The sequence below is a fragment of the Drosophila nasuta genome, chromosome 2L, assembly GCF_023558535.2.
Source record: "Drosophila nasuta strain 15112-1781.00 chromosome 2L, ASM2355853v1, whole genome shotgun sequence".
Taxonomy (NCBI): Eukaryota; Metazoa; Arthropoda; class Insecta; order Diptera; family Drosophilidae; genus Drosophila; species Drosophila nasuta.
In genome coordinates this window covers 23,896,885-23,923,336 of record NC_083455.1, presented here as the reverse complement: position 1 = coordinate 23,923,336, position 26,452 = coordinate 23,896,885, and the positions used below count along the sequence as shown (strand labels likewise).

Sequence of the window (26,452 nt, the reverse complement as noted above, 5' to 3'; positions counted from 1 at the left end):
GCTGTCAAAGTCTGATTGAGATTGGGTTTCAGGATGTGGCGTGCAATCGCAATCATTTGCTGCTATGATCACTCTCAGATAGCTCAATTCACAGCCAATACACACTCACACAACAAACAGCGAGTTTGTTGCCACGTTCTGTTCGAAGTTCGAACTAAAAGACTTTGACATGTCTCCCTTCTTCTCACATCAACTGTTCCTCCTTCCCCCTTTCCTTCTTGCTGCTCTGTTGAACTCTGTTGGCGGAGAAACGTATTTATTTGTCTGTTTTGCATGCATTTCTTTGCTAGTTTCCGTTAAGTCCAATTAAAATTGCCCTATCTGCGATCGGCCAACAAATTGCAGCTGAGGCAATTGCCGACCAGCAGCCAGCAACCAAACAGCCAGCAGCCAAGCACCAGCTGCCAAGTCCAAGTCGCAGTCGAAGCCAAACCAGTTGGCTGTCCAGGTCTAAGCAACCAACTAACCAACCTGCAGCGGCAACAACAAATTAAGTGACAAAATGTCAATGCGAAACAAGCAAACACAACAAACAGTCAGTCGTCCACCAAGGAGACCCCAAAAGGTCCAATGGCCAAATCAACGATCATTACTAGCAACAGAAGAACTATACGACCTGTGGGATACTCTAGCGAACTTAGCTAACTTTGATAAATACATAACACGGAAGAAAAAAAAGAGAAATAATCATAAACTAAAAGAATAATTCATCTAGAGTTCACACTTAAACTTTAGCATTGAAATGCAAGTTGAAAATTAAGAATAAACAACTTAAAATATTAAAGTAAAACCCTTGATACGCTTGCTTCTCACATTGACATCTGCAGATATCCATCCACTTTATGCCTCACAGATAAAGCAAGTCAAAGCAGAAGAAGCTCTGTTTACACTGCCCAAGCAAAACAAGTAAGAGAGCTACAGAGAGAGTGTGCTCGACTGTGAAATACCCGCTATCCAATTGGAATAAGAGCAAAACAGTATTAATTTTAAAACATACCTAATTAATACACCAAAAAATACTAAAATATACCAAAAGCCATAATTGGCATATTGGTTAGTACTGCATTCACAATATACCATACAAACCAAAAATACAGTGCGGTATTTATTTTGAAGTACACCAAAAAAAATACTAAAAATATACTGAAGCTCTATTTGGTATATTGATAGAACTATATTCAAAAAATACTGCAGAGTACAAAAATACAATGCGGCTTTAATTTTAAAATATACCGCAACATACTAAAAATATACATATCAAGCACTGTATTTGGTATATTGATATAGTACTACATTCAAAATATACCAGATGATCAGTCAAAGCCATTTTCAAGAATTATAAAGACAATAGTTTTTATTGTATTCACCAAAAATCGCGACTATGCTTGTTATTCGATGTTTGTCGATCTGCGGGGCGGAAGTGGGCGTGGCAAACATTTGAAACATTTGATCTGCGTGTGAACATAACAAGTGCTATCGAAAAACTTATTTCTATCTCGTAAAGTCTCCAAGATCAAGGTGTTAATACAGACGGACGGACGGACAGACAAAAATAGCTATATCTTATCGGCTGTTAACTCTAATTAAGAATATTTATAAGACTGTGTTTCTGCCTGTTACATACATTTCATAGATGCACAAAAAGTTATAATACCCTTCTACCCTATGGGTAGCGGGTATAAGAAAAGGCAAAAGCCTCGCAGAGTGTGCTTGTGATGCACGTGAAATTTATTAATGTAAGCAACTTGACACATTTGGCAGCACGGGCAGCGCTGATGTTGCCTGTCCCCGGCAAGTGTCATGTGCGCACAAAATTTGCAAGCAACTGCGACAACAGCAACCAAATTAACAACAACAACAACAACAACAGTGCAGCCAATCATTCAGATCGAGTTGATCGCAAGAAAGAAAGAGAGAGGGAGAGAAAGAGTCGGAGTGAACGAACGACGAGGCAGGCGACAAGAAAAATCAATTAGTGAGCGACATGTGACGATAATAATGCCAACAATAAAAATTGCACTCTTGCCACAATGTGGCTTAAAGCCAACAAAGATAGAGAGAGCGAGAGAGAAGGAGAGATAGATAGGTAGTTGTACTCACCTCACAGAGTATCTGTATCTTTGTATCTTTCCTCTGAGTGTGTGTGTGTTTCGAGTTTGAAGCCGTTGACTTTGATCAGCTCAGCGCCTCAGTGCAATCGATCCGCCTTCACTTTGTGCCAGCCAATTTCAATTTCCGCAGAAGAAGTAGAAAAATAAAAATAAAAAAAAACTAGTCGCTGGGAACTCGAATCAAAACTCTCCCGTAACGTCAGCATCGAAGTGTTCCCGAACTGTGGCGGAATGCAAATAAACAAAATGAAATATGTAAGTGAATGTGTTGCAGTTGTTGAAGGTGTGTGTGTGTGTGTGTGTGTTAGTGGGATCCCAAAAAGAGTGAGGGAACTGCCCCAGAGAGCCTAACGAATGGGGGCCAAGAGTCAACCTGCGATCGTTCGATACAAAATTGATTGTTCGTCGTAAATTGAATTTGTGGCATTTGCCAGTCGCGAAATTTATGTGCGTTTCCAATAATTCTCTCTCTCTTTTTTTTCAATCAACCTCAAAACTCAAACACACAGCCGACCAATCGAGCAAACGATTGCAGAACGGCGGATGGCCAAAAGGAATTTGTTGGTTAGCAGAAAACGAGCTCACAACAACAACAACAACAACAACAGCAACAGCAATAACAATCTCTGGATATTGTGGAATTGGATCAGGTTAGACGAAACGAGTTCTTGGAAAGCGAAAGCAAAAAGAGTGTGAAATTATTGAAATATCAAATGATAAGGTAGCTAATTAAAGATGTAGGTTTATGAAAAAGATATTAGCATTCAAAGAGCAGATGATAATTAAATGAATTTAAAGATAGATAATTATGTCTTTAAATTAAATGGAATGATTTGATAAAGTAGTTCAAAGTGCCAATTTTGTTGCAACTGAAATTATTTGTAATTTTCTCTAAAACAAATTGCAACAAAAAATAAAGAATAAGATGATTATATATTAAATGAACGAATGATTAGATAAACTAGTCTACAAAATAATACAAAATATAAAATTCAACTTTGTTGCATCTGAAATTCAAATCTTCTCTAAAACAAGTTTAAAAATAAAACAAAAAAATAAAGCAACAGTCGAGTGTGCTCGACTTTGAGATACCCGCTACCTACTTTGAATAAAAACAAAACAGTCTGGTAAAAATTGTAAAATATACCACAAAATATACCAAAAGCTATTTTTGGTATACATTATTAGATTCAAAATATACCAAATTTTCAAAGTAACCTAAACTCGTAGTAAGTAGGAGTTTTTCCCATACAAAAGTATTTTTTTAATAACTTTTACAATTTTCATCAGATTGCAACCAAAGTTTCAGGAATCGTAAATACTATAGTTATTATTGAATGAACCAAAAACTCTTCTATTTATAGGTAGCGGGTATAATAAAACCCAAAGTAGCAGCAAATAAAATATGTTAATAAGAAAATCCCCTCGTAATATTTCTTTGCTTATTAAGACATAAAACACGCCTAAGAGTTCACAATTTAAAGATATTAATCTAGCAACTCCCTTTTCGAAACCCAACACAAAACAAGGAAAAAAAAAACGCAGCTCGTGCTTTTGGCTGCAGGAAATGTCTGAAGTGTCGTCGAGCCTTCAAATGCGTTTTCGACACGCGATGAAATGTTCCGTCCGTTTCCCCTTCACTTCGCTTCACTTCAGTTTCCCCCACCTTGAACTCTTGCGAGTTTTTCCTGGCATTGTCTAATGCCATTTTCTTTTCATTTGGCATTCAAGGCCTCCTTAGGTTTGGTGGGTTGCAAAGTTTTCTCTCGCTAGCTAGCGACAATTTTTCGCGGCGGTTGTTTTCTTAATTTCTGATTGAACTTTTCTGTTGACGGAATTGAGTGTCATCCTCGCTTGCCCCCCCTCTTTGTGTCTGTCTGGGTGAAAACAATCGAGTGAATGAATTTGTACGAAACAGATGTGTTATTTCTCTCCCCCTGCTGCATGTGGCACTGCAATTGTCTTTTTCTGTATTTTTGTCAAACCGCAAGACGCAATTGTCTGGCATTTGCCTCCCGTTCTTCCCTTTCTCCCAATTCCTTTTGCAATGCCAAAAATTAAAGTCCAAAACATTTGAACGAGAGACAAAAAAGAAGCTGTCTGCATTTTGGGCTATTTTATGCAAATAAGTTCAATCACCTTTCAGTCAATCAGACAAACTGTAGCGGAAGGATCCCTCTCAATAGAGAGAAACTGCTGCCTGCAAATGGAATCGAAGTGAAGCAGAGAGAAAGAGAGAGAGAGGGGGCAGAGGGGGAGAAGGGAGCATGGCAGCTCGTCAATTTTCGTTCAGAGCACTTTCAATTTATTTTGCAGTCTGTCCTCTGCCTCCCACTTGAGTTATTTACCCTTTTGCCGCTGTCACAATCTGCAACACCCATCTGCTTTGATGCCCACACGATGGACCTTGTGTGTAGATGTGTGTGTGTGTGTGTATGGGCGGATTGGCTGTCAGTTGGACGGTCAGTCTGTCACTCAATCGAGTCTCGAACTCGGACTCGGACTCGAGTAACGAGTTCGTCTTCTTTTGCTTGCCCAAAGGATTTTCAATCGAATCTGTCAAATATCACAACCTTCAATCAAACCCGAAAAAGCTCTGCAGCAGCTCATTTTTCTTTCTGCTCTTTCTGCTTTCGCTCGAAGATGATGAAACAACCCCGCAGGACAGCAAAGAAGAGAACAGAACAGGACACGCATGTGACAACAAACGAATTGACAATGGACAACGCTGACAACCCTGACAAGCAGCATACAAATCGCCACACACACACACACACACATACACACACAGAAAGAAGGCGGAAGGATAAATCATTCTCGGCTACCGGTTTTATGGCCAACGACGCGTCGTCCTTTCGATATATGTTATATATTTCATATTTTCAATTTATTTTCGCAATTTATTCCAACACATTGTGAAACAATTTATGGCTGCAACTAGCAGAAAATCGAAAAGAAGCGAGCGAGCGAACGAGAGATCAAGCTGCAGCTGACCCTTTGGCCCCCTAACTCCCTCCTCCCTCCCTCCTCTTCGTTCACAATTCTAATTAGACAATCTTGATGGCACATCAACGCTGGTCAGCTGAACGAAGGTGAACCTGAATCCAGCAGACATCAAAGTTAAGAGCTGCTGCTGCTGTCGTTGACGAAGATGTCAAGCACAAGTCGTCGACAGGATAACGCTGAACCATCTTCCAGCTGTCTGTCCTTTCGTCTGTCTGTCGAGCGACACACATATTTTTCTTTTCTTTAGGTTTTTGCTTTCATACGCCACTTGCTTTTCATTTATCACAAATCCTTTATCTATCCACTCAGGGACATCATCTTGCACAACAACTTCGCCATCGCCATCGTCTTCATCTTGGCCAGCATTCCCTCTTCTCTCCTCTCCTCGCCTCGCTCCTTCACTATCGGTCTTCTGACCTCTTGTTGGTTGAGCCAGCCACCCGCATGTGCATTGGAGCAGATAACAAAGATCCTTCAACGGATTGACAACTGGAGGCGAGTAACTTTGTAATTTCTCATGCTTCAAAGTCGAGACGACGCTGACGCCAACGCCACCAACAAGCACTCTTCACTTTTTCTTTACTTTTTAGATCCGTTTCGATATACAGTCCCTCTTTTTATTTCTGCTATAGACAATAGTGTTGGGGTATATGGAAAATGTCATTTAATTTGTGAACATCGCGAGATGGAAGATGACAATGAGAAGGAGTGCAGAAAAAGGTCTCGGAAGGGTTTTTAGAAATTGAGATAAATATATAAATGAATGCAGCTTTGAAAGAGTTAATGATTTAACATTTGTAGGGGAAAATATAGAAATAGAGAGAGAGGAGGAATCCTTGATTTTTTCACAAAGTTAACTTTTAAAATTATCCTTTTCGGTAATTCAATCCTAAAGATAATAGATGAAATAATAACTACTATCTTTCATTTAAAAAAAGTGTTACCATAATATCTGTTCTTTAAAAAAACATTGCTTTCATGAGAAAATAAAAAAGGAATGCACAAAAAGGTTGACAATAGATTTAGAGATATAGATAAATATAAAAAGTTAACTTTCCGATAATAAAAATAATTTATAGAATCCATTGTCATAAATTCAGCAATTATATTATCCTTTCCTCAACCAAACCTAACTCTACTCTTTAACTACTTTTCCTTTTACTTTTCCCATGCAATCAGAGTATATTCACTATTCGTTCTCACAACTTCACGCTGCTATATATAGCACATATAAAAACGTGTATATATATCTTTAGTCATGTATATACATAGAAATATGATGTGTCTGCCCATCGGTTAACATGCCTGCGTAGGTGTGTGTGTGTGTGTGTGTGAGTGAATGTCCTTTGTGCGGCAAAAGGTCCTTCATTAGAAAAATTTTCAACTTGTCATCTTTTTCGTCATCAACTCAACTCAATCTCAAGTCAAACCAAACGGCTGTTGCCTTTGCTGCTCTGCTGTCGCTTTACATCTCGTCAGGATGTTTCTGCAGCCTGTCCTCTGTCCCCCGCTCCCTCCCTTGTCCTTCGCCTGATGTGTGCCAACTTGTCCAATATTGTCCCTTTTCCTTATGCTTTTCATTTGTCCATCTTCTGCTTGTACTTCTCTGCTTCTATTTCTCTACGTTCAACTTTCATTTCTTCTCGCTCCTTCAGCCCCCTTCTCGCCCACTCTCAGGCGTCGTCGCATCCTTTTGGCCTCTTGGCTTGTATCCATCCTTGCCTTGCCTTGCCGATGCCAAATGCGCTCCTTTTCAAATAATTTTTGTTGTTTTTGTGCCCAGCCGTCTCTGATGAAGGGTCGTCTGTCGTCTGTCGTCTCATCCAGGACAGAGTTCGTCACTTTTGAGTTTTGGTTTGACGAACTTCGTCCTCTCGTTATCCTCGCTTCGAAAAATTAAATAGAAATTTGACTAGCTGCTGCTACTGCTGCTTCTGCTGCTATTTTCTGATGATGCTGCAGGTTTTTGCCAGGTTTTCCGACACAAAAAAACACAAAAACCAAAAAAGCCCACAAAAAAAAAACTTTATCAAATTCCTGTTAATTAAAATGTTGATTTTAGTTGCGAGGCTAACAAATTGCAACGACACAAAAGGACTCACACACAGACAAACAGACAAATCTATCAATTTAAAAGTGCAAGCACAAAAGGTTTCTCGGCTGCCTTTAAAAATGAATTTGTGCAATTACAGACAGTTGGATATTAAGGATTTTGTGGGGCATCCTCTCATGAACTGCAATACAGCAAAGGTTAAACAGGAAACGAAGAGAGAAAGGACTTAATAAATTTGAGCTTAAAGTGAGCTACAACACACAATGGATGTAAACAAATAATTGAATATACAATGAACAAGTTGCAAGTTCAACTCATAATCACAAGTTGCAGCTTTTTAATAGAGAAACCATTAGAGTGATGGCTCCATTTGTTTTGAAGTTGTCAAGGATTAAAGACGCCAACAGGCAAAACAAACTAATGTCCTTTGCATGCTAACGACTTTAAAGTGCAGTGAAAGTAGTTCAATAGATAATTCTTTTGATGAGTATAGGAAAAAACTAACACTTGGCATACTAAATTATCAATTAGTTGAGATAATAGAAACATACTACATATAAAAATAAATCCTTAGCCAATCGCTGACTTTTCTTATGGTATTCAGACATGAATTCACCAAGGATGTGTTACAATGAAAATAAAATTTACTAAATTGTAAGTAAGTCAAATAAATAATAATTAATCAACAAATTTCCTATAACTTATAGGAAGTCAATCTTCTCTTTGATTGTAGATTTCAATCAACCAATCGCTGACTTTTCTTATGGTATTCAGCCATGAATTCACCAAGGATGTGTTACAATGAAAATAAAATTTGATAAATTAAAAGTAAGTCAAATAAATAATAATTAATCAACAAATTTCCTATAAAATTATTGACTTATTGGAAGCCAATTTTTTTGTAGATTGTAGATTTCAATCAACCAATCGCTGACTTTACCTATGGAATTCCATCCTGAATTCATCAAGAATATGTTGCTAACAAAATATTTACTATAAAGAAAGTGTGTTAAGCAAATAACAAACAAATTTGTATGTCTCAACAGAGTTCTATCAACCAATCGCTGACTTTTCCAATGGAACTCCGCAATGAATTCCATCAGAATATATTGCAATCAAAATATTCTTTACTGAAACTGTGTTAAAGAAACAACAAAAAATAAATATATAAGCAACTTTCGCTCTCTTGTTTTGTGTGGTTTTATAAATTCTTAAAAACTTGTAATATTTTTTATTGCACATGGTACAAAGTGTCATCCAATACACACACATACACACTTGCTTTGTCTGCGTTTATTGGACACGCTTGACATTTTGTCCAGTGCTGGACATTAACTGTACCGTTACATTATATTATGTGGCAGTGTCAACACAGCAGCAGCATCAGCAGAGCAGCTGACCGAAGCTAGAGAGGAGGTGAAGAGAAATGCGAGGGAAGGAACGACAACAAACACAGGACGAAAAAGGAAAATGAACCAAAGTTGACAAACTGACGAACTCGGCGGCGGCGCACGCTTCATTCAATCTTTCAAAAGAGGACAAGAGGGCGTCGAGGTGGCTCGATGAAATGAATGACCAAACGGAAGGAGAAGGGGACAGAGAGCAACCAACAGCCAGGCAACAACTCAACGAACCCAACGCCAACACCAACAGCAACAACATTGCTCACTCTACTCTCCACTTGAGCAACAACAACAACAACAACAAGAATACAACTAAATACACTTCAAAAGAATAAGTTGACAGCTGACGATGACTTGTCAGAGACAGGTTTCTATCCTTTCATACACACATAATGTGCACTCCGCACTCTTTTCTTTTTCCTCCCCCCCAAACTACCCAAAGTGTCCAACGTCCAGACAATCAACAGAGGGATAGAGCAGACAAGAAGGGAGAGGAGAGGAGAGTAGAGAGGTGAGAGTAGGAGAAAGCAGAGCAAGACTGAGGCGAACGCATGTCCTGCCAGTTGACGGACATCAGCAGGACAGGACAGGCCTGAACTTTCCTATCCTTCTACAGCACTGAGCACAGCACAGCACAGCAGTTGTCTTCTCCCTCTTCCCTTCTCGCTCCTCACTCAACCTGCTGTTACCTTAGGGATAATGATTTTTCAGTCAAGTGAAAATAATTTTTAAAGTAAACAGACAATTTCAGCTCCTTTTGCTGTCTTCTCCTGTCCTGTTGCTTGCATAAATTTCCAACAGGACGCGCCTTAGCAGCAAAGTGTGGGCAATCAACTTGCTACTGAGAAGGAGGGGAAAACTTCAAGTTGACCAAATAATTGCGGCTCTTATGAAACTGTCCGGCAACTACTTATGCCCAGGCCAAGTGTGCAGTTGACCAAGTTTAAGGACACACAAGTGGAGAGAGCAGCGATTGAAAGGTTCAAGCTGGTCTCTTAATAATAACAATAATCATAGGTAGTAAATAATACAACTAAGACTTCGATTTGCAGTCGTCCTTGGCAGTGTAAAATAGAATGCAACGAAAACCGATTTGCAACTCAAGTTCAGCGCTAAATAGCAAAAGCAGAAGGACGTCAATCTGTCAACCCGTTTGCTCATTTGCCCAGACAGGATGTCAGTCAGTCAGTCAGTCATTCAAGCCAGCAGTCAGTCACTCAATCCATTCAATTCCATTTCAGACCTGCTGAGGTTGAGTGCCTCGGTTCCGTTTAGTTTCAGTTTTGGACGAGGCGCTGTCAATTTAAAATAGAAAATTTATAGAGCAGACAAAATGATGGACAGCCCTCGGTGTGTGCATGTGTGTGTGTCGCTCTCTCTCTCTCTCTTCCCCTTCTCAATCACTCAAGCTAGCTCTCTCTTTCGGTCTGTCTGTCTGTTGCTTTGTGCAAGGTGAGCTTGGGTAAGGTGGACTTACATTGTTAGAGAGCAACTTTGGGTGGAACGGAACTGCAACTCGCCAACTGACTGACTGACTGACGGACGGACGAACTGACTGAGTGAGTGACGGACTGGCAAATTGACAGACAGCTTGATAGACAGATGAGATTAAATAACTTGTAGAGGTTTATATTATATATACTTATGTGTACCATGTACACTCTTACTTACATATATCACACACAAATGCGCGTCCTGCGCACGTACCAAATGAATGCGAATCCTTCATCGTCCTGTGTGCTGTGCTCTGATGTGTGTGGCAAAAGTTTTTGCGCTCGCCACGGCGATTTGTCAGTGGCAGGAAAACTTAGTTTTGGAGTTTTGCTTTTGTTTCGCTTGTGTTTCGTCAATCAAAATTACGTGACGTTTTTTGCATTCGTCGTCATTCAATGGACGTCATAAGTGCCAACGAACAGATAGACAGCGTGTGTTTCTGTTTGGGAGACGAATGGGCGAGGCACGTGTTTACATCTAATTCCAAAAACTGTATCGATTGAAGCTTCAATTCCGAATGCTGTAAATAAATTGTAGAAATTATATATTTTTAGCTAGCCAAAAGTTAATGCACATTAATAATGCATTTCGATGCATGATAATTTGACAAACAAAAACCGAAACTGGAATGCAAGCGAGCACATCCGACAAGTTGATTGATAGATTTTACTCACTTGGCGACACAACTCGAGCGGAAGTGGCACTTGATCCATGATGCTGCCTGCCTTCTGCCTATTGCCTCCTGCCTCGTTTCGTTCTCTCGTTTATGCGATGCCTTGGCTTGGCCATTTGCTCGATGATATATCACTGACATCTGAAAAATATGAAAAACTAAACAGTGTGAGTGTTGTGAATACACAGCTTGCCCCTTCCCTTCCCTTCCATTTCATGGCAGCCTTCAGTTTAGGCCGTCGAGACGCGATTCGTGTGAGTTTTGGATGCGGATTTTGCGAAACAAATGAAGCAATAAATTTTGCTGACAAAAAAACAAGCAGCGTATCCAACAAGTGCATATGTGTTGGTAATTGTATATGAGTATAAGTTCGTCTGTCTGTCTGTCCGTCTGTCTCTCTGGCAGCAAGTACATGCCGCTAAGTACGCGGGAATTTAGACTAAGTGCCTGCATGTGAACATGAATGTGGATGGATGGATAATACCCCCAGCGCTAGCTGACGCTTCGATGCGGACGTGGACTCTGCTACTCTCTATATATATACACATCTCTGTGTGTGTGTGTGTGTGTGTGTGTGTCGACATGACCAAGTCAAGTCAAGTCGCATAGCCGACCGTGTGTGTTTATATATCACTCACATGTATGTCAGATGACAAACAACTGACAAGTGACAAGCTTCAGCGTCACCGTCAACGTCGCCAGTCTTTCGCCTGTGGACGATGCTGCTGTCGCTGCTGCCGGGTTCTCTCTGCTCCTCTCTGCCTCTCTTTTAGTAGCTGTGCACAACCTGAACTGCGTTGCCCCCGCACAGTGGAACTCAATTAAAGCCGGCTGAGGCTGAAGCTGAGGCCAGCCACGACATTTTATTCATTTATGGTAGTTGCCACACAGCTGAATGGCCACAGAGCACTCGACAGCTCAAATTGAATCTGCAAGCAAAAGAGCACAACATGTTTACTAACTATCAAGGTGGATATTAAAATAGTCATGAATATGTATCAATAAGCATTGCAGGTAGCATTTAACCGAATTAAAATATTGTTTATCAAGTCTAATGTGCTTACGACTGACTTCTTAATGCTTAAAGGCACACTAAAGATAACTAGCTGGAAAACAATCTCACTTAATGGCATTTTTAAATAACTGCTGTCTTCGTTTTGCTCTACCGAATTATACTATGTTAATGGTATAATATATATATCAACTTTTTAGTATATAAACTTAACATAGACCTTGTGAACAAAGTGTAAAATTTGGTATATTAAGAAAAACCTATAAATATTTTACGAACTGTTGAATAATATTCAATATTATGAAATCATAATGACTATAATTTATCTGCTAAGAATATTCGTTCTCGACTAGCTAGTTTTTCATTCTTATACTTGGTGTCAATCACACAATCTTCAATCCATTTAGTTTAATATTTAGTAAATACTTTACGATCTGTTGATCTGTTGATAAAAATTATCATATTATAATCACTATAATTTGTCTAATAAGAAGATTCGCCCTTGACTCACTTCTTATGCTTGATCTCAATCACAAAATCGTCAATCAACCTGGTTTAATATTGATATTTAGAAAATACTTAACGAGCTGTTGAATAATATTAAAAATGATAAAACTCTAATCACTATAATTTGTCTATTAATAAAATTCACCTTCTTTCTTATGCTTGATCTCAATCACACAATCTTCAATCAACCTGGTATCCACTGTGCGAATGAAGCAACTGATGTATCTCATGGCGACACTTTGCTTTTTTATTCTGTGTGTTTTGGCAGCGAATTATGATGATTATGATGATGAACGCGTGGTTGTCCGATTTGCTTGGTCGCCTCTTGCCAATTGCAACTGTCCGTCTCTCTCTCCCTCCGTCCGTCCGTCCTTCCGTGTGTCTGTCCATCTCATCCAAATCCCTCTCGCAGATTGTCAACATGACAGCATCAGCAGCGACAACGGCGGCAGCAAACGTTAAAGAAATGTGGCAATTCTGAGGAATTTCCTTTTTGCCACGAAGGCAGGCAGGCAGGCAATTGTCTGTTGCGTCTGCCTCAATTTTATTATTTTGTTTTGGGGAGAGGAGCTCTAGCTGAGCCAGTAAAGCCGTGTGGCGAGACGAGATGTAAATCACTTGATGCCCTCGGCAATCCGAGCGAGTGTCAAAATATTAAGAAGCCCAATTAGACGTTGCCACCTGTCAGCAGTTCGTCATCTCCATTCGAGAATATGACATTCATTCATACGCCACAATGACGAAGTAGACGAAACGACTCAGCTGACGATTTATATTGCGTTCGTTCGTTCGTTCACTCGCTTCCCACCAAAAACTGACACGAGAAACAGACGCACAGATAGAAAGAGAGTGAAGCGTCAGACGCGACGGCCATAAAACGATGCGGCCAAATGTTGCGCGGATTTATGAATTTATGCTTTATTTTCGTTTTTGGACCATGACACATTACATATTTATGACATCAACTTGTGGCCCACAAATGCGACAACAATTCTAGTAGCTACATGAAAATGAAATGGCCAAGAAATTGGTTCCAAGAACTTTTGCTGGATATATTGGCATCAAATTCGCGGAACTAATTTACACGCAGCTATTCTACGAGAACTTGTAGGAAGAGTTGTTCAATTTGGTACATTTGAAGGGAATTTCGTTTACGACTTACTATTGCTAATTATATTTTTTACAATTGTAGCGAAATTTGTGCTTTAGTTCGATGCTTCATAAGATGGTACATTATATTTAGTGCATTGTGGTGGAAATGGGTTTTTTTTTGGTACATTTGTACCGAAATTGATACTCGATTCATCCCATAATCTTTGGCAGATTTCTAAGGAATTTAATATATGATTTTGCTGATGAGCCGCATTTTGTACAATTGCATCGAAATAGGTAAATATTTTATGTTAGATGGGATATTCTATTAAAATTGTTACTTTACTTGAAAATGGTAAATTATTTATTGGTTGGTATATTTCTAGTATATTTCTAACTTTTGTACCACTTTTGGTACATTTGCGACTCTCGTTTCACATTTGGTACATTTGCAACGTTCATACCACTTTTGGTACATTTGACACATTTATCTCATTAGTACATAAAAAAATGTTGGTACGTACAAAGAGTATTCACCTAAGTGTGTTGCCACTGTAGCTTCATTCAAGTTGAACCAAAGTGCAGATAGCAAGCAAGTGATCTAATGCATGAGGTTGGCCATCCACTTGGCAAGCATCACTCAATCAACCCAACGAGACGACGACAGCGATGCGCTGGCAACAGCAACAACATTAACATCAACATTAGCAGCCATAACAATAACAACATTGGCACTTTTCACAGCAGCAGCCACAGCATAGCACAGCACAGCAAAGGAAAAGCAACAACTAGTGTGCCGTGCGATATGAGGCGTTTTTTTCTTTCGCATTTTCAATTCCGACATTTCTTGTTGTGACAGTCACGGTGACAATTTGCAGCAACGCGTTGCATGCGACAACATTGTCAAGATATGGTGGCCGCGGACTCTTCACACACACGACAGCAGACACATCTTTGCCGAGAGAGATTGCTTTACTTGAATTGACACATATTTTTGGCCAATTTGTTTACGCACAATTGCAAACTAGTGCACAAGTATAAATATATACATTTATAAACACTTTACATTTCACAATTCATGAAATTACGCTACACACTTGCACACACTCGTTTTTTGGCGGAAATTTTCTAAAGTTCTAAGCTGCGATTTATGACAACGCAGGCAAGGTTCGGCAGTATCGATAGTGTTAAGCACGCGTGACTTCACAAGCTATCGATATGCTCTCACGACACGCTGCCTTGTCGAACATTCGATTTTAGTTTCAATTGTTGGCAATCAGTGCTTCACTCTAGAGGTGAACTATCGATAGTGAGCGATTATTTTAATTGTTAAATGTAAAAAAAGCTGTAAAATGAAATTTAAACAAAACTTTATTATATTCTTAAATCTTAAAAATAAAAAATATATTTCATTTGTTGCTTTAGGTGATCTCTTAAATTTGACGAGTTCCCACTCGTCCTGTATTCCTTTCCGCAATTCAGACACTTCGCCAGTTTCTTATCGACAAATCGCTTGAAGTACTTCCATACCTTCGATATCCATTTCTTACGTTTGAGGGCTTCTTGCTGTGTGTTTCTTGGATCCGAGTCAGCGCTGCTGCATTCACATGTTACTTCGCCGTCACTGCTAGGAGTAGTTGAGTCGTTTTGCTTTAATTGAAAAAACACGTTTTGAATACTTAAAATAAAACTTACAAATACTCTTGCACTTACCTTTTTTCACAATTGTTAGGAACTTATCCATCCTATAACTAATTTTGCTTTCCACTATATTTTTGCTTTCCACTTTCAACTATATTTTTTCTTTGTGATTTGAGACGCCGCGTGCAAAACTATCGATAGTGCGGGGCTGCCATCGATGGCGGTGCGATAGCGCCAAACCATCGATAGTGTCTATATTGCCATCAATAGTTCTCCGTCTCTAACTCAAATACGACGGCACGCTTTGCTCTTGTTCAAGCTAGTTGTGGTTGTTGCTCTTGTTGTTGTTATTGTTTCTTGTTATTATTGTTAGTACAATATTTGATTATTGAACGTATTTGGTTTCGGTTTCGATTCATTTATCGAGATGCCGAAGCGCAAATACAAGAATCCCGTAAACAATTATTTCATCTATAACTATGATATACACAAGAGCACATGCAAAATTTGCTATTTCGATATGGCCGGTCGCCAGAACCTGATGCGACATCTGAAGCGCAAGCACCCGGCCACGTACGGAAAGCTGATGATCGAAAGGCAGCGACGTCGATCCGCCAATCGGCCGCATCAAACCGGTAAAAAATCAGCAACCGATTCGACAACAGTAACGTCTTCCTTAGCAGCAGCAGCCGGTGGTCCGTTGTCATCCATGTTCAAATTCGAAACGGAGCCGCATAAATTGTTCATCAAATCAGTAAGTGTGATAGAGCGAAGGAGAGAGAAAGAAAGAGAGAGGGTGAACCGTACTCTTGTTTTCGAGGTTATGTTCCACATTTGTCGAACCTTCTCAGCTAATGCACGATTTTGTTTCAACTATAGGAAAAATTGACATTCCGACTTGATGAACCTGGCCAACAACCGCAACAGGTAACAACAAACTATACTAATCAAATAGATCGTTAAATTAACAGTAGAAAACATCCCCTTTAATGGACAACTCCATTAGCCGGATAATTCCTCTTAATATGTTTCCTGAACAATTTCGCCTCCTTTAAGTGGACATCTCCCAGTTTTCACTGCAGTATAGACCAGCTTTATCAATAATCTTGAGAAACCCTTTATAATTGTGCAGATTTGCGTTTAACTACCAATTAATGGGTTCGTTGTTTAGAAACTTAGATTGGATTTCTTTCCAACCGAATTTTTGGTGTTTTATTCATTTGCATTTCATACTAACTAAAACATTTCCCAAGCAATTTCTGAAATTGTAGTCATAAAAATAAATAAATTACAAAAAAAAAATCTCTTCACTTGAAAAAAACCCTTATCAACTCCGAAATGGATCATTATAGATGCATGAAAGCAACCCCGCTGAACTGTTGTTTTTTTTTTTTACTTTTTCTCACTACAAATTAAAATCAGATTACGCTTAACATCAATATGAATTGTTTTAAAGAATTCCCATTATGATTTAAATGGGGAAACTTAAGAAGAAGAAAGAATTCCCTTAAGCATAAGTCCTGATTCCGATTCACAATTACTAATGCCTACCCAAAATCTTGCAGATGCCCATGTCGAAGACTTGTTCCAATAGCTTCGATGACGACGAGGACGCCGAGGATCCAACGCCCATTGGACAATTCGAGAGCGTTTTTCTGGGCAAAACTGAGCTGCGCGACAGTCACTTGAACGATTTCTACGAATTGATCACATATCAGGACAGTCATGCCGAGGAGGATCCCTTAATCATCACCAATTTAACGCAAAACATTTCCGAGACGCCGGCAAATACTTTCTCCTCATCGGACGCAAGTTGTTCCAATCCGGATGATGCATTTTTCCTACAATATCTGGGCAATAAGTTTGGCAAATATTCCAAGAATACCCGCAATATGGTGCAGTTTTATATTAGTCGCATACTCTATAAGGCGGACATGGGATACTATGAAAATGGCGATGTATCCAAGTTGTTCGATGCGGATATTTAAATAGCACAACATTTCGATTTTAAGTGGATAGTAAAATAGTAATAGTGGATAGTGTTAAAACTAAAGGAATATGATTAAGATAGTGATAAACAAAAAAAAACAAAAACTGGGACTAACCCTTGGGACTTATCGATATGCACATATGTTTTGTTGACCCGCACACACTCTTTATAACCGAGCTGTCAACCTCTGAAACTAATCGGTAAGTGTGCTAAGCTTGTGATATGCAATACATATGTATATGTATACCTTATATTGTACACATTGTACTGATCATAACATGAGTTTATAGAACAAGCAAATTTGTATAAAAGATGTGCCATAGAGAAAACTTAGTATACTATGGTACTATCTTATATATGTTCCAGAAAATTGGGTTTATACAGAACAACTATTGAACATAAGAACTGTCATAGCAAATGCAGGGTTTAATTTATCCGTTATATTTGTCATGCACTTTAAGGACTAGTCTGAAAAATCTATTTAGAAATTAGTTATATTAGTTATTTACTGTCACACTTAAATTGAAAAGAAATAAGACAAAAGTGAGTGAAGACGCTTTTAAATTCGTTCGTTAATAAGCTGGCCAATTGGAATTAATGTTAGAAATATGCGAAGCTAACTAATTTTAGTGGTACACAATTAAATTTAATTAATAAGTATTTGTACTCGAACAATAATGAATTCAAGTGTTAAATTTGGTGACAATACGATCAGCTACTTTAGTTGACACACATACACAAGTATATTGCGTTTTTCTTATCCTAAAACAGGTGTTCCTTGGACTTGCCCTTCTTTTTACTACTAAAGCAACTTGCAGGCTATAAGAAATCCCCTCTATGTGGTTTTATGAGAAGCATTCCAGGGTCAATCATTTGTTGTGGAGGAAGCTGCTTTTGGGCCTCGCTGCTCAATCAAGTTGAATGTTTATTGTTTACTTAAATACTCACTAAAATATGTGTGTCTACATTATGATAAACAATTCGCCGCACAACTGCGGGATAACGACAATAAATCCATGAGCTGACATTGTGGCACGCCAACGCAACGCAACACAAGGCAAGGCAACTGAAGCTTAAGCTCAGGCTGCGATATGGAAGCAAGGACAGGAGGGGAGATGAGGATGCTTGCAGGAGGAGGTAACTTGGAGCTTGAAGCGCATTTATTATTTGATTATAAACAGCAGCCCAGCGCAGCGGCAGCAGAAGCATCACCGAGGCGGCGAGTGTCGAGCGGGGCCATAAAAATCACCTACTGACAGATTTATTACACAGCGAAGAAGCGACTCCAACTCGACTCGACGCGATTCAACCGGGCAACAGCTACAACGGCAGCAGACGCTTTAGCTTTGACAACAAACAGATACGGCAACAACAGCCGAAGCAGCCACAGTGTGTGGAAGCAGGATGAGGAGGAAGAGGAGGAGGAGCAACTGCAGCCGTCCTTCGAGCTCATCATCGTCATCATCAGGCAGCGATGCTGACAGCAACACGGCAACGCCATCAGTGTAATCAACTTGGTGTCGACCAGCTCCAGTCCAGCCGAGGAATTGGAGTTGGAGTCGAGTTGCAACGAGAGAGAAAGAGCAGATAGGAGGAGACTGACCAGTTGGTGGGAAGACAGCACTTTATGGGTGGCATGTGAAACGTTTGCCGCTGTTTTCCCTGCTGCTGTTGCTGTTGCTGCTGATTCAGCTGAATGCCGAAACAATCCCTAACTCTTTAGCCCCTCATTAAGCGCACAAATTTCACAAACATCGACAACAAGTCGAAGTCAAAAGACTCTGCAATAGATTAGCATAACAATGTATCGCAAAGAAAGCAGAGGAAAATAAAGGAATGAAAAATTTTTGAATATAAATTAAATAATTTTTATACCCGCTACCCATAGGGTAGAAGGGTATTATAACTTTGTGCCGGCAGGAAATGTATGTAACAGGTAGAAGGAGGCATCTCCGACCCTATAAAGTATATATATTCTTGATCAGCGTTAACAGCCGTGACGATCTAGCCATGTCCGTCTGTCCGTCTGTGTGTCTGTGTGTCTGTCCGTCCGTCCGTATGAACACCTAGATCTCAGAGACTATAAGAGATAGAGCTATAATTTTTTTTTCGACAGCATTTGTTATGTTTGCACGCAGATCAAGTTTGTTTCAAATTTTTGCCACGCCCACTTCCGCCCCCGAAAATCAAATCGAATAACAAGCGTAATTTTAAAGATAGAGTAGCGAATTTTGGTATATATAATAATAACTATAGTAGTTATGATTCCTGAAAATTTGGTTGCGATCAGATGAAAATTGTCGAAGTTATTAAAGAAATACTTTTGTATGGGCAAACACGTCTACTTACTAGGGTTGTTGCTTTAGATGACAATCTGGTATATTGTGCCGTCTATGGTATATTTTGAATGCGGTACTATATCAATATACCAAATATACTATTTGGTATATTTTTAGTATTTTTTGCAGTATATTCGGTATATTTTGAGAAAATTATCGCAAAATATATTTCTTTTATTCAAAATGGGTAGCGGGTATCTCACAGTCGAGTGCACTCGACTGTAGCTTTCTTACTTGTTCAATTTCAGTATGAGCAATAATTCCTAAATTAATTCCAATTTGCAAGCTTATTAACGAACACATTTGAGTGATTCATCGAAATTAATCGCATATCGAATGATGAAAAAGGCCGTGCGTGAGTTTGGGTCCGCTGCATTAATCGCATATCGATTGATTGTGAAGTCACGCGTTCTTAACGCTATCGATGCTGCGATCATTATTGCCTGCGTTGCCATAATTCGCAGCTTAGAAGCGAAGCTAAAGTTTGAAATATATCTAGTTATCAATTTATAATATACTACTATGTGCAACTCAGAAGAATTAAATATCACAAACGAACCACAAAAGCTGAGAGACTCTTTTGTGCAAGGCAAGGCAGCATGCAAATAAAGCAACTGGCGGCAAATTCAGTTGACAATCAACGTTGACCTCAGACCTCAGACAACGTCGACTTCCTTTCATTGCCTTCAATACTCATCAATGACACGAAATGTTTTAACTACAAGCGACAAAAAGGAAAAGAAAAACTTTGTCCACGGCTGACGCGAGAGGAGGAGAAGAGAATCGAGAGATCGGGGATGAAGCGGTGGTGGCATCCCAAAAGTGTCAAATGTGTTGTGTGATTTATGCAGTCAGTCGCATGATTTGTTTGCAGTCCGTCTACTTTTCGTGTTTATCTGCAAAAATATGAGAAAGATAAATTGACGCTGGTCGTCGACGTCGTCGTCGTCGTTGTCGTTGACTTGGCATCCAACTTGTCCGTCCGTCCGTCTGTCTCTATCCGTTGTGTCCAATCGCAATCAGTTGGCGATTTTCACTCGGCAACTTTTACTGCGCTGTCCGCAACGTCGGCTGCTTTCATTCGTCACCTGGTCGCATGTAATTTTTCAGGTAAATTATTGAAACGTCCCTAACGATGCGGCCACAGTCTCGAAGTCTCCACTCGACTCGCATCCATTGCAATCCGTTGGATGCATCAGGAAGTGTGTCCAAGACTCCGCTGCACTTTGATTTGTGTGCCAAGCCAATGATATATATACTATATAACTTTTATATACGAGTGTGAATACGCGTATGAATACTCGCAACACTCATTGCAATGAGTGTTGGCCACAGATTCGCATCTTTGCCTCTCTTAGTTGGGTGCTAATTTATGAACACTGCCTTTTTGGGGTCGACACAGATAACTAGCCTTATTTATATATATGTGGGAAAGAAATCGTTAAGTTAACTGTCCGAGTCCTTAACACTAAAAATGATACTATGTGTATCTCTCAAAAAAAAAAAAAGATTGAGAAAATAATTCACGCACTTATTAAGTTGTCAAGTGAATTTAACGAAATTAATTTAAACTGATTAATTTTGAAAGAAAGTTGTAACTAATTTATAGATTTAAAGTTTTAAATTATAAACTGCAGTAACAAGCAGGAATTGAATTGAATTATATGAATGATGGAAATTATAGTACTCAACTTTCTTCTAATTTAGATATATGAATGTGGTAATATAGATTAAAAAAGAAAATTCATTATATGTATAAGAACTGCCGTCTTAGCTTTAATTAAATGTTAGAAAATTAAACACTCATTTGCAAGCTTAAATTTGTACTAGAAATGGTTTAAAAAATGAAGATAGAATTACAAATTTATCAGTAGAATTAAAAAAAAAAAGAATCGAAGAAAATATTTGAGAAAAAAAAATTAATAAAATTGAAGAAAGAATTCTACATTTATCGGAAGAATTTTAAAAAACGAATTTTAAGTAAATATTAAATCAAAACTAAACTAATAAAAATGGAGATAGAATTACAAATTTATCAGTCCAATTTAAAAAAAGAATCTCAGCTAGATGTGTATTTAAGAAAAAGCAAAATATTATTGAAATTTAAATTTCTAAACTGATTTAAACTTGCATATTAATTTTTAGCCAAAACTTAAATTCTCATAGAAATTCATTGCGAAAATTGAGTACTTAGAATATAATACATTGACTAAAGAAATAGTTCATTAACATATAGTAGATCCACACTTTCAACCTACAACTTTAAATCATTCTCCTGGATAAACAAAGATAAGTATTGACCTTATTTAAACGGAGGATTTTAGTTTATTGTTTAGCCTTTATGACCCAAATGTATGATTACCAAATAAATAATTGTAAAAGCAAAAATAAACAATGTAAACTAATCAAATGAAATATAACATTTCTAATCGAAGATGCAACCAATTTTAATATGCAATAAATCTAATGTAAAATAAATACAATCTGTTTAAACTAAATACAATCTGTCTGTTAAAAACTGTTTAAATTAGAAGCCATTAACTGAATCCATTTATAGGTTAACAACGTCATAAAAATTGATTAAGAATCTAATAAATAATTGTTAATGCTTTCCACTTCTAATCAAAGTTCAAGGTGCAAATTTCTCAATGCAGATAGAACTAATTTAATAAGCAATCTTAATGAATTAAATGCAATAATTTAAGAAGAAACAGCTCTATTAATAAAGAAATGATTCAGAGAATTGCAGTTATAATATGCAAGATAAATGCTGACGTTGAGTTAGAAGGGAAGTGTTGCAGCAGCATTTAACCTTTTTGCAGCGGAGGAGAATAAACAATTCGAGTTAGCTGTGTGGATGGATGTCATTTCCTGGGCAGCAACAACAAAAGCAACAGCAACTGCAGTGAAGTTCCCTAGTCCAATGGCATTTCTAAATGGAGACCATAATCAAGCGCTAATAACCTCATTTGTATGTCCAAGCGGGCCATTAACTTTTCATTTGCCACGCGAAAACGAAAAAGCAAAAAAAAAACACCAGCAAAGTGAACACTGAGCAAATGCAGGCAGATGGCGATTGTCCTCTTTCCCTCTCTTTCTGTCTGCTGTCTCTTTCTAGTGACTGAGACCCGTTGCCAGTTGGGACATGGACATGGACATGGACGTTCGCTGTCAGAGAGCTCGCACTCGGAGTCGAAGTCGGCGTTGGCCATAACTTGCGTGAAACATGTTAATAATTTACAATTTGGTATTCATAAATAAAATGTCATCCGCCAAGAGAGTAACAGAGAGAGAGACAGAGAGACTCCTCCAATCCCAGCCTGGGTAATGAGCGAATGTTGATTGAGGTTATATTTCATGGCAAATGGGTGCCACGTTGCTGTTGTTGTTGCTGTTGTTGCCTCTGGCTTGGGAAAGTCTCACAAGAAACTGTTGCTGCACAAGCGCATGTTAACTCTCAGTCCAAGTCGCTGTTGCAGTTTCTTGACGTTTGACACAAAAGTTGCCCCGCCAAGAGCGACCAACTAAATCCGCCAACTGCCATCGTAAAACAGCCGCAGTTGCAGTTGTTGTTATTGCTGCCACAACTCGAAGTTGCCTCTGCGTCTGCGTCGCCAACTTAACAATCCTTGCCTCGCTTTGGCTACTGGCCAATCGCCTGGTTGTGTCTCCATCTCCATTTCCATCTCCAACTCTGTTTCCATTTCAGTCACTGACTCAGCTCAGCTCTGATTAAACTCTGGCCATTTATCGTCATTTATGGTAATTGTTTGAATTGCAATAAGTGGCAACTCAGTCGCTCTGCTTGCAACCAACTCTTTGCTCGATCCATCTGACCAGCTTAGCAGGTCAACCAATTAGGAAGCCAATCGAATTCGAATCGAAATGCAGACAGAACTCTTTCGACTTCTGCTTCTCTTACGCATATCTTTTGCATAAATTTAATGGCTTTCCTTAACCCAACTGCTCATAAAAACCCATTAAAAATGTATTGCAAAAGAAACTCTATTAATATTCGGCAATTTCGTATCTAATATACATAAGCAATACATTCTGAATATCTAAGCAAGAACGAAAGAATTGTTCTTATTAATCAATGTTGTGCTTAAAGTCCAATTATCGACAATCTTGATTGTAGATCTTTCCAAAACTATGTACTAACTTAAGCAAGTACTTAAGTACATATGTAGTATATAAGTATATATAAAGTTTAAACTAACTTTCCTAAATATAAATGTAATTTCTAAATTGAATTATTTCATTGCATTTGAAATCTAACTAAGAAAGTTGTATTTCACATTTTAATAAAATTTAATAAGATGATGAAATAAATGTATAAATATAGCTAATGATCAAACAAAATTCAATGTAAATTTTGGCACTAATAGTTTTAATTTAATATAAATTATTAATACAATTTTAATTCACCTTCAAAAGTATGAAATTTGAAAATGAATATCAAAATGAATAATTTAATCAATTCTTCTTATTGAATCTAGAATTCTTTCTCCCTAAACTTTAGCTAGTAATAATATAGATGATTTTCATTCACTACAATAGCAAGAGTCTAAAATTGGATCTAAATGAATAATTTAACAAAATCTTATTGAATCTATAGTTCTTTCTCCCTTAAAGTAAGCTAGTCATATCATATAGAGTATGAGTATCTGACTGTAATTTGTTAGTTGGCAGCGTTGAAGTTAGATCTGTGGCTAGATATGATAATAATTTGCACGATGCTCTGACATTTGGCATTTGGCAGACTGTTGTTGGCTGTCAGCAGCAAGTGAAGAGAGCCGAGTTGGGTGCCGTTATGCACGATGGGTGACATTTAATTGCAAACAGATACATTTTGTCAGGACGCAAGTGACGTGAATAGATGCAACTGGCAACTGGGAACTGAGAAGAGCATCCGGCAGAGAGAAAGAGAGAGAGAAAGAGAGCTGGCAAATTAAGTGGGTGCCGATGTTGCATTTTGGGAGGCGACAGAAAATGTGGAAAGACTTCAACAGCGACTTCGTCTCGCGACTGGCGACGTTGATGCTTCAGTCAGTCAGTCAGTCACTCAGTCAGTCAGGGAGTCCATCAGTTGTATCTGCATCTGCATCTGCATTTGTATCTCTTGTCGTCGCGTCGAGACATTTCCGCGTGAGAAATGCGCAATTTCTGTTTATTTAATGCCAATGCATTTCGAATGCGACGCCAACACGCCATCAGTTTTCAATCAGCCAGCTGAATAGCGACGCCTTCTCTCTCTCTCCCTCTTCTTTTCCTCATGATTTACTACGCACTTGTTGCACCACCGCCACAGCAGTGGCAACAGCAACAGCAACAGCAATGTTGCAGCTGAAAATCACTTTGCAACTTTTGCATCTTCTCATCATGACGCTGGCCCCCAAAGTGGTGTCAACAGCTCTCAACGCTCGCTGACTGATGAGTTACTCATCCGGAAATGTTTTTCACTTGCCACTTGCGTCGCCGCAAGGCAGCCACAAGGCAGGCCCAAAACTCCCTCTCCTCCTCCTTCCCTCCTCTCTCTCTCTTGCTTTGCTTCTCAGTTCAACAAGTCCAAGAAAAGCCAACAAAGCGTCTTTGTCAACGCCTGACAAATTGGCCTCGCAAATTTTCACAAAGATTCAGGCCAAAATCCGTCGTCGTCTCGCGCTTCTTAAATGCTTTAAGGAGAGGGGAAACAACGAGAACGAAAGAGGGGAACTGTGTTTCGCCTATTTTAGATTCTTGTGGCCGCTTTTGTTTCCAGCTGCCAAATGCCACAATTATGGATATGCATATGAATGTCAGCGAAATGTTCAAGAAGTGAATGAGCATAAGTTCAGTTGAAAGACAAGATGTTGGAACAGATACGGAGGAGAAAGAGATTCAAGATGCTGAAACCTAAGTACATTTTAGAGAAGTTGTGGGACATTAATATAACCTTAATGTTAATGCAGAAGAATGCGTATTACTATTGTGAATTGATTACTATACTCAAATGCAAACCTATATGACAAAAATATATCGCATTTTTTTTATCAATTGTAAAAGCTACAAAGTTCAAATGATTTTACAAGGAAAAGTATTAAATAAATGTTAAAGTCACATTTAGCATATTTGTGCTAATAACATAAAATTCAAATACTGGGAATAAAATAATCATTTGAATGAAAACATAGTTTGAATATTTAGATAACACAAACATTTAGGCCAATCATTTAGCAATCACATAAATTTGTAAAACTAATAATTTGATTATTTGACTTTTCTATTAAAAGTAGATTCGAAGAGTTGAGAATGAAATGAAATGGAGAATAGATCGAAATTTATTGTTGCAGTTAAATGTGCTTTAAGATACATGTATGATGAAGCTTTTATCTACTGTGAAACCTAATAGCTCAAAGAAGTTTAGGAAAAATATAAAATTATTAGTATTAGGTCGAAGAAGTTTAGGAGAAATATTGCCGAAGCAAGAAAAAATTAGTCCTAGATACTCTGGCTCATCTTATTGCAATAAGGATTGTATTGGTTATGTCAATAAAATAATAATAAATATTAAAATTAATAAAATAGAAAGTCTTGGATAGAAAATTCTGAATCTGACAATATATAAAGGAACATTGAGAGAAAATATAAATTTGCAAATTCTAAGAATTACAACCTGTCTGAAAATAAATCCAAATCATAAAAATTGAACTAGAATCAAATAATTACTGATTAAAGTATGAGTTACAGAATTGTGTGTGATTATATCTACCTCAAACAACTATGTCAATAGGTCAAAGAAGTTAAGTTAAAGATATAAAAGTAAAACCTATCAGTTGGCGAAGCTAAAAATAAGCTGTTTCCAAATACAATTGCAAGTCGAACTTAATTCAACTACTAATTAAAATATTTAAGAATATAAGCTGCTGTCCAGACATGAACACTCTTGCTTGTATCACAGTAAAAGCGAATTATGCGTATTGCAAATATTTATGCGGAATGATTCACATGACTCGCAACTCATTTTGGCTGCTGTTCGCGGCAATGCCGAAATCCTTGACTTCGCAGCTGCCACTGGCAGCAGGAGCAGGAGTGGAAAGTTCGGAGGAGAGGAGGGGAGATGTGCTGAGGATGGCAAGGAATGCAGCCAAA

The 26,452-nt window shown here is 38.4% G+C and overlaps 1 protein-coding gene and 1 long non-coding RNA gene across 4 annotated transcripts in view; one reads left to right on the top strand and one right to left on the bottom strand.

Moving 5' to 3' along the window:
• LOC132789891 (uncharacterized) overlaps positions 1-26,452 on the bottom strand; it is a 100,908-nt gene that overhangs the window by 1,800 nt on the left and 72,656 nt on the right. The window contains exons 6-9 of one of the 3 annotated variants that reach the window (XR_009632746.1): positions 11,379-11,669; positions 10,742-10,881; positions 10,245-10,587; positions 2,101-2,332 (exon numbers count right to left, since the gene is read on the bottom strand). This is a non-coding gene — a long non-coding RNA (uncharacterized LOC132789891). Of the gene's footprint in view, positions 1-2,100; positions 2,333-10,244; positions 10,588-10,741; positions 10,882-11,378; positions 11,670-12,404; positions 12,424-13,875; positions 14,476-26,452 lie in introns of those variants that run through there. The other 2 variants (XR_009632747.1, XR_009632748.1) reach the window with 2 other exon arrangements.
• On the top strand, positions 15,268-17,086 carry LOC132789881 (uncharacterized). Its single transcript, XM_060798199.1, has 3 exons — positions 15,268-15,746; positions 15,872-15,919; positions 16,558-17,086. The coding sequence occupies exons 1-3, from the start codon at positions 15,420-15,422 to the stop codon at positions 16,978-16,980; spliced, it is 798 nt and encodes a 265-aa protein (XP_060654182.1). The 5' UTR covers positions 15,268-15,419; the 3' UTR covers positions 16,981-17,086.

Coding starts and splice junctions, on each gene's coding strand:
- LOC132789881 (XM_060798199.1), top strand. CDS start 15,420: ATGCCGAAGCGCAAATACAAGAATCCCGTAAACAATTATTTCATCTAT. Junction 15,747..15,871: donor ATAAATTGTTCATCAAATCA/GTAAGTGTGATA, acceptor TTTCAACTATAG/GAAAAATTGACATTCCGACT. Junction 15,920..16,557: donor CTGGCCAACAACCGCAACAG/GTAACAACAAAC, acceptor AAAATCTTGCAG/ATGCCCATGTCGAAGACTTG.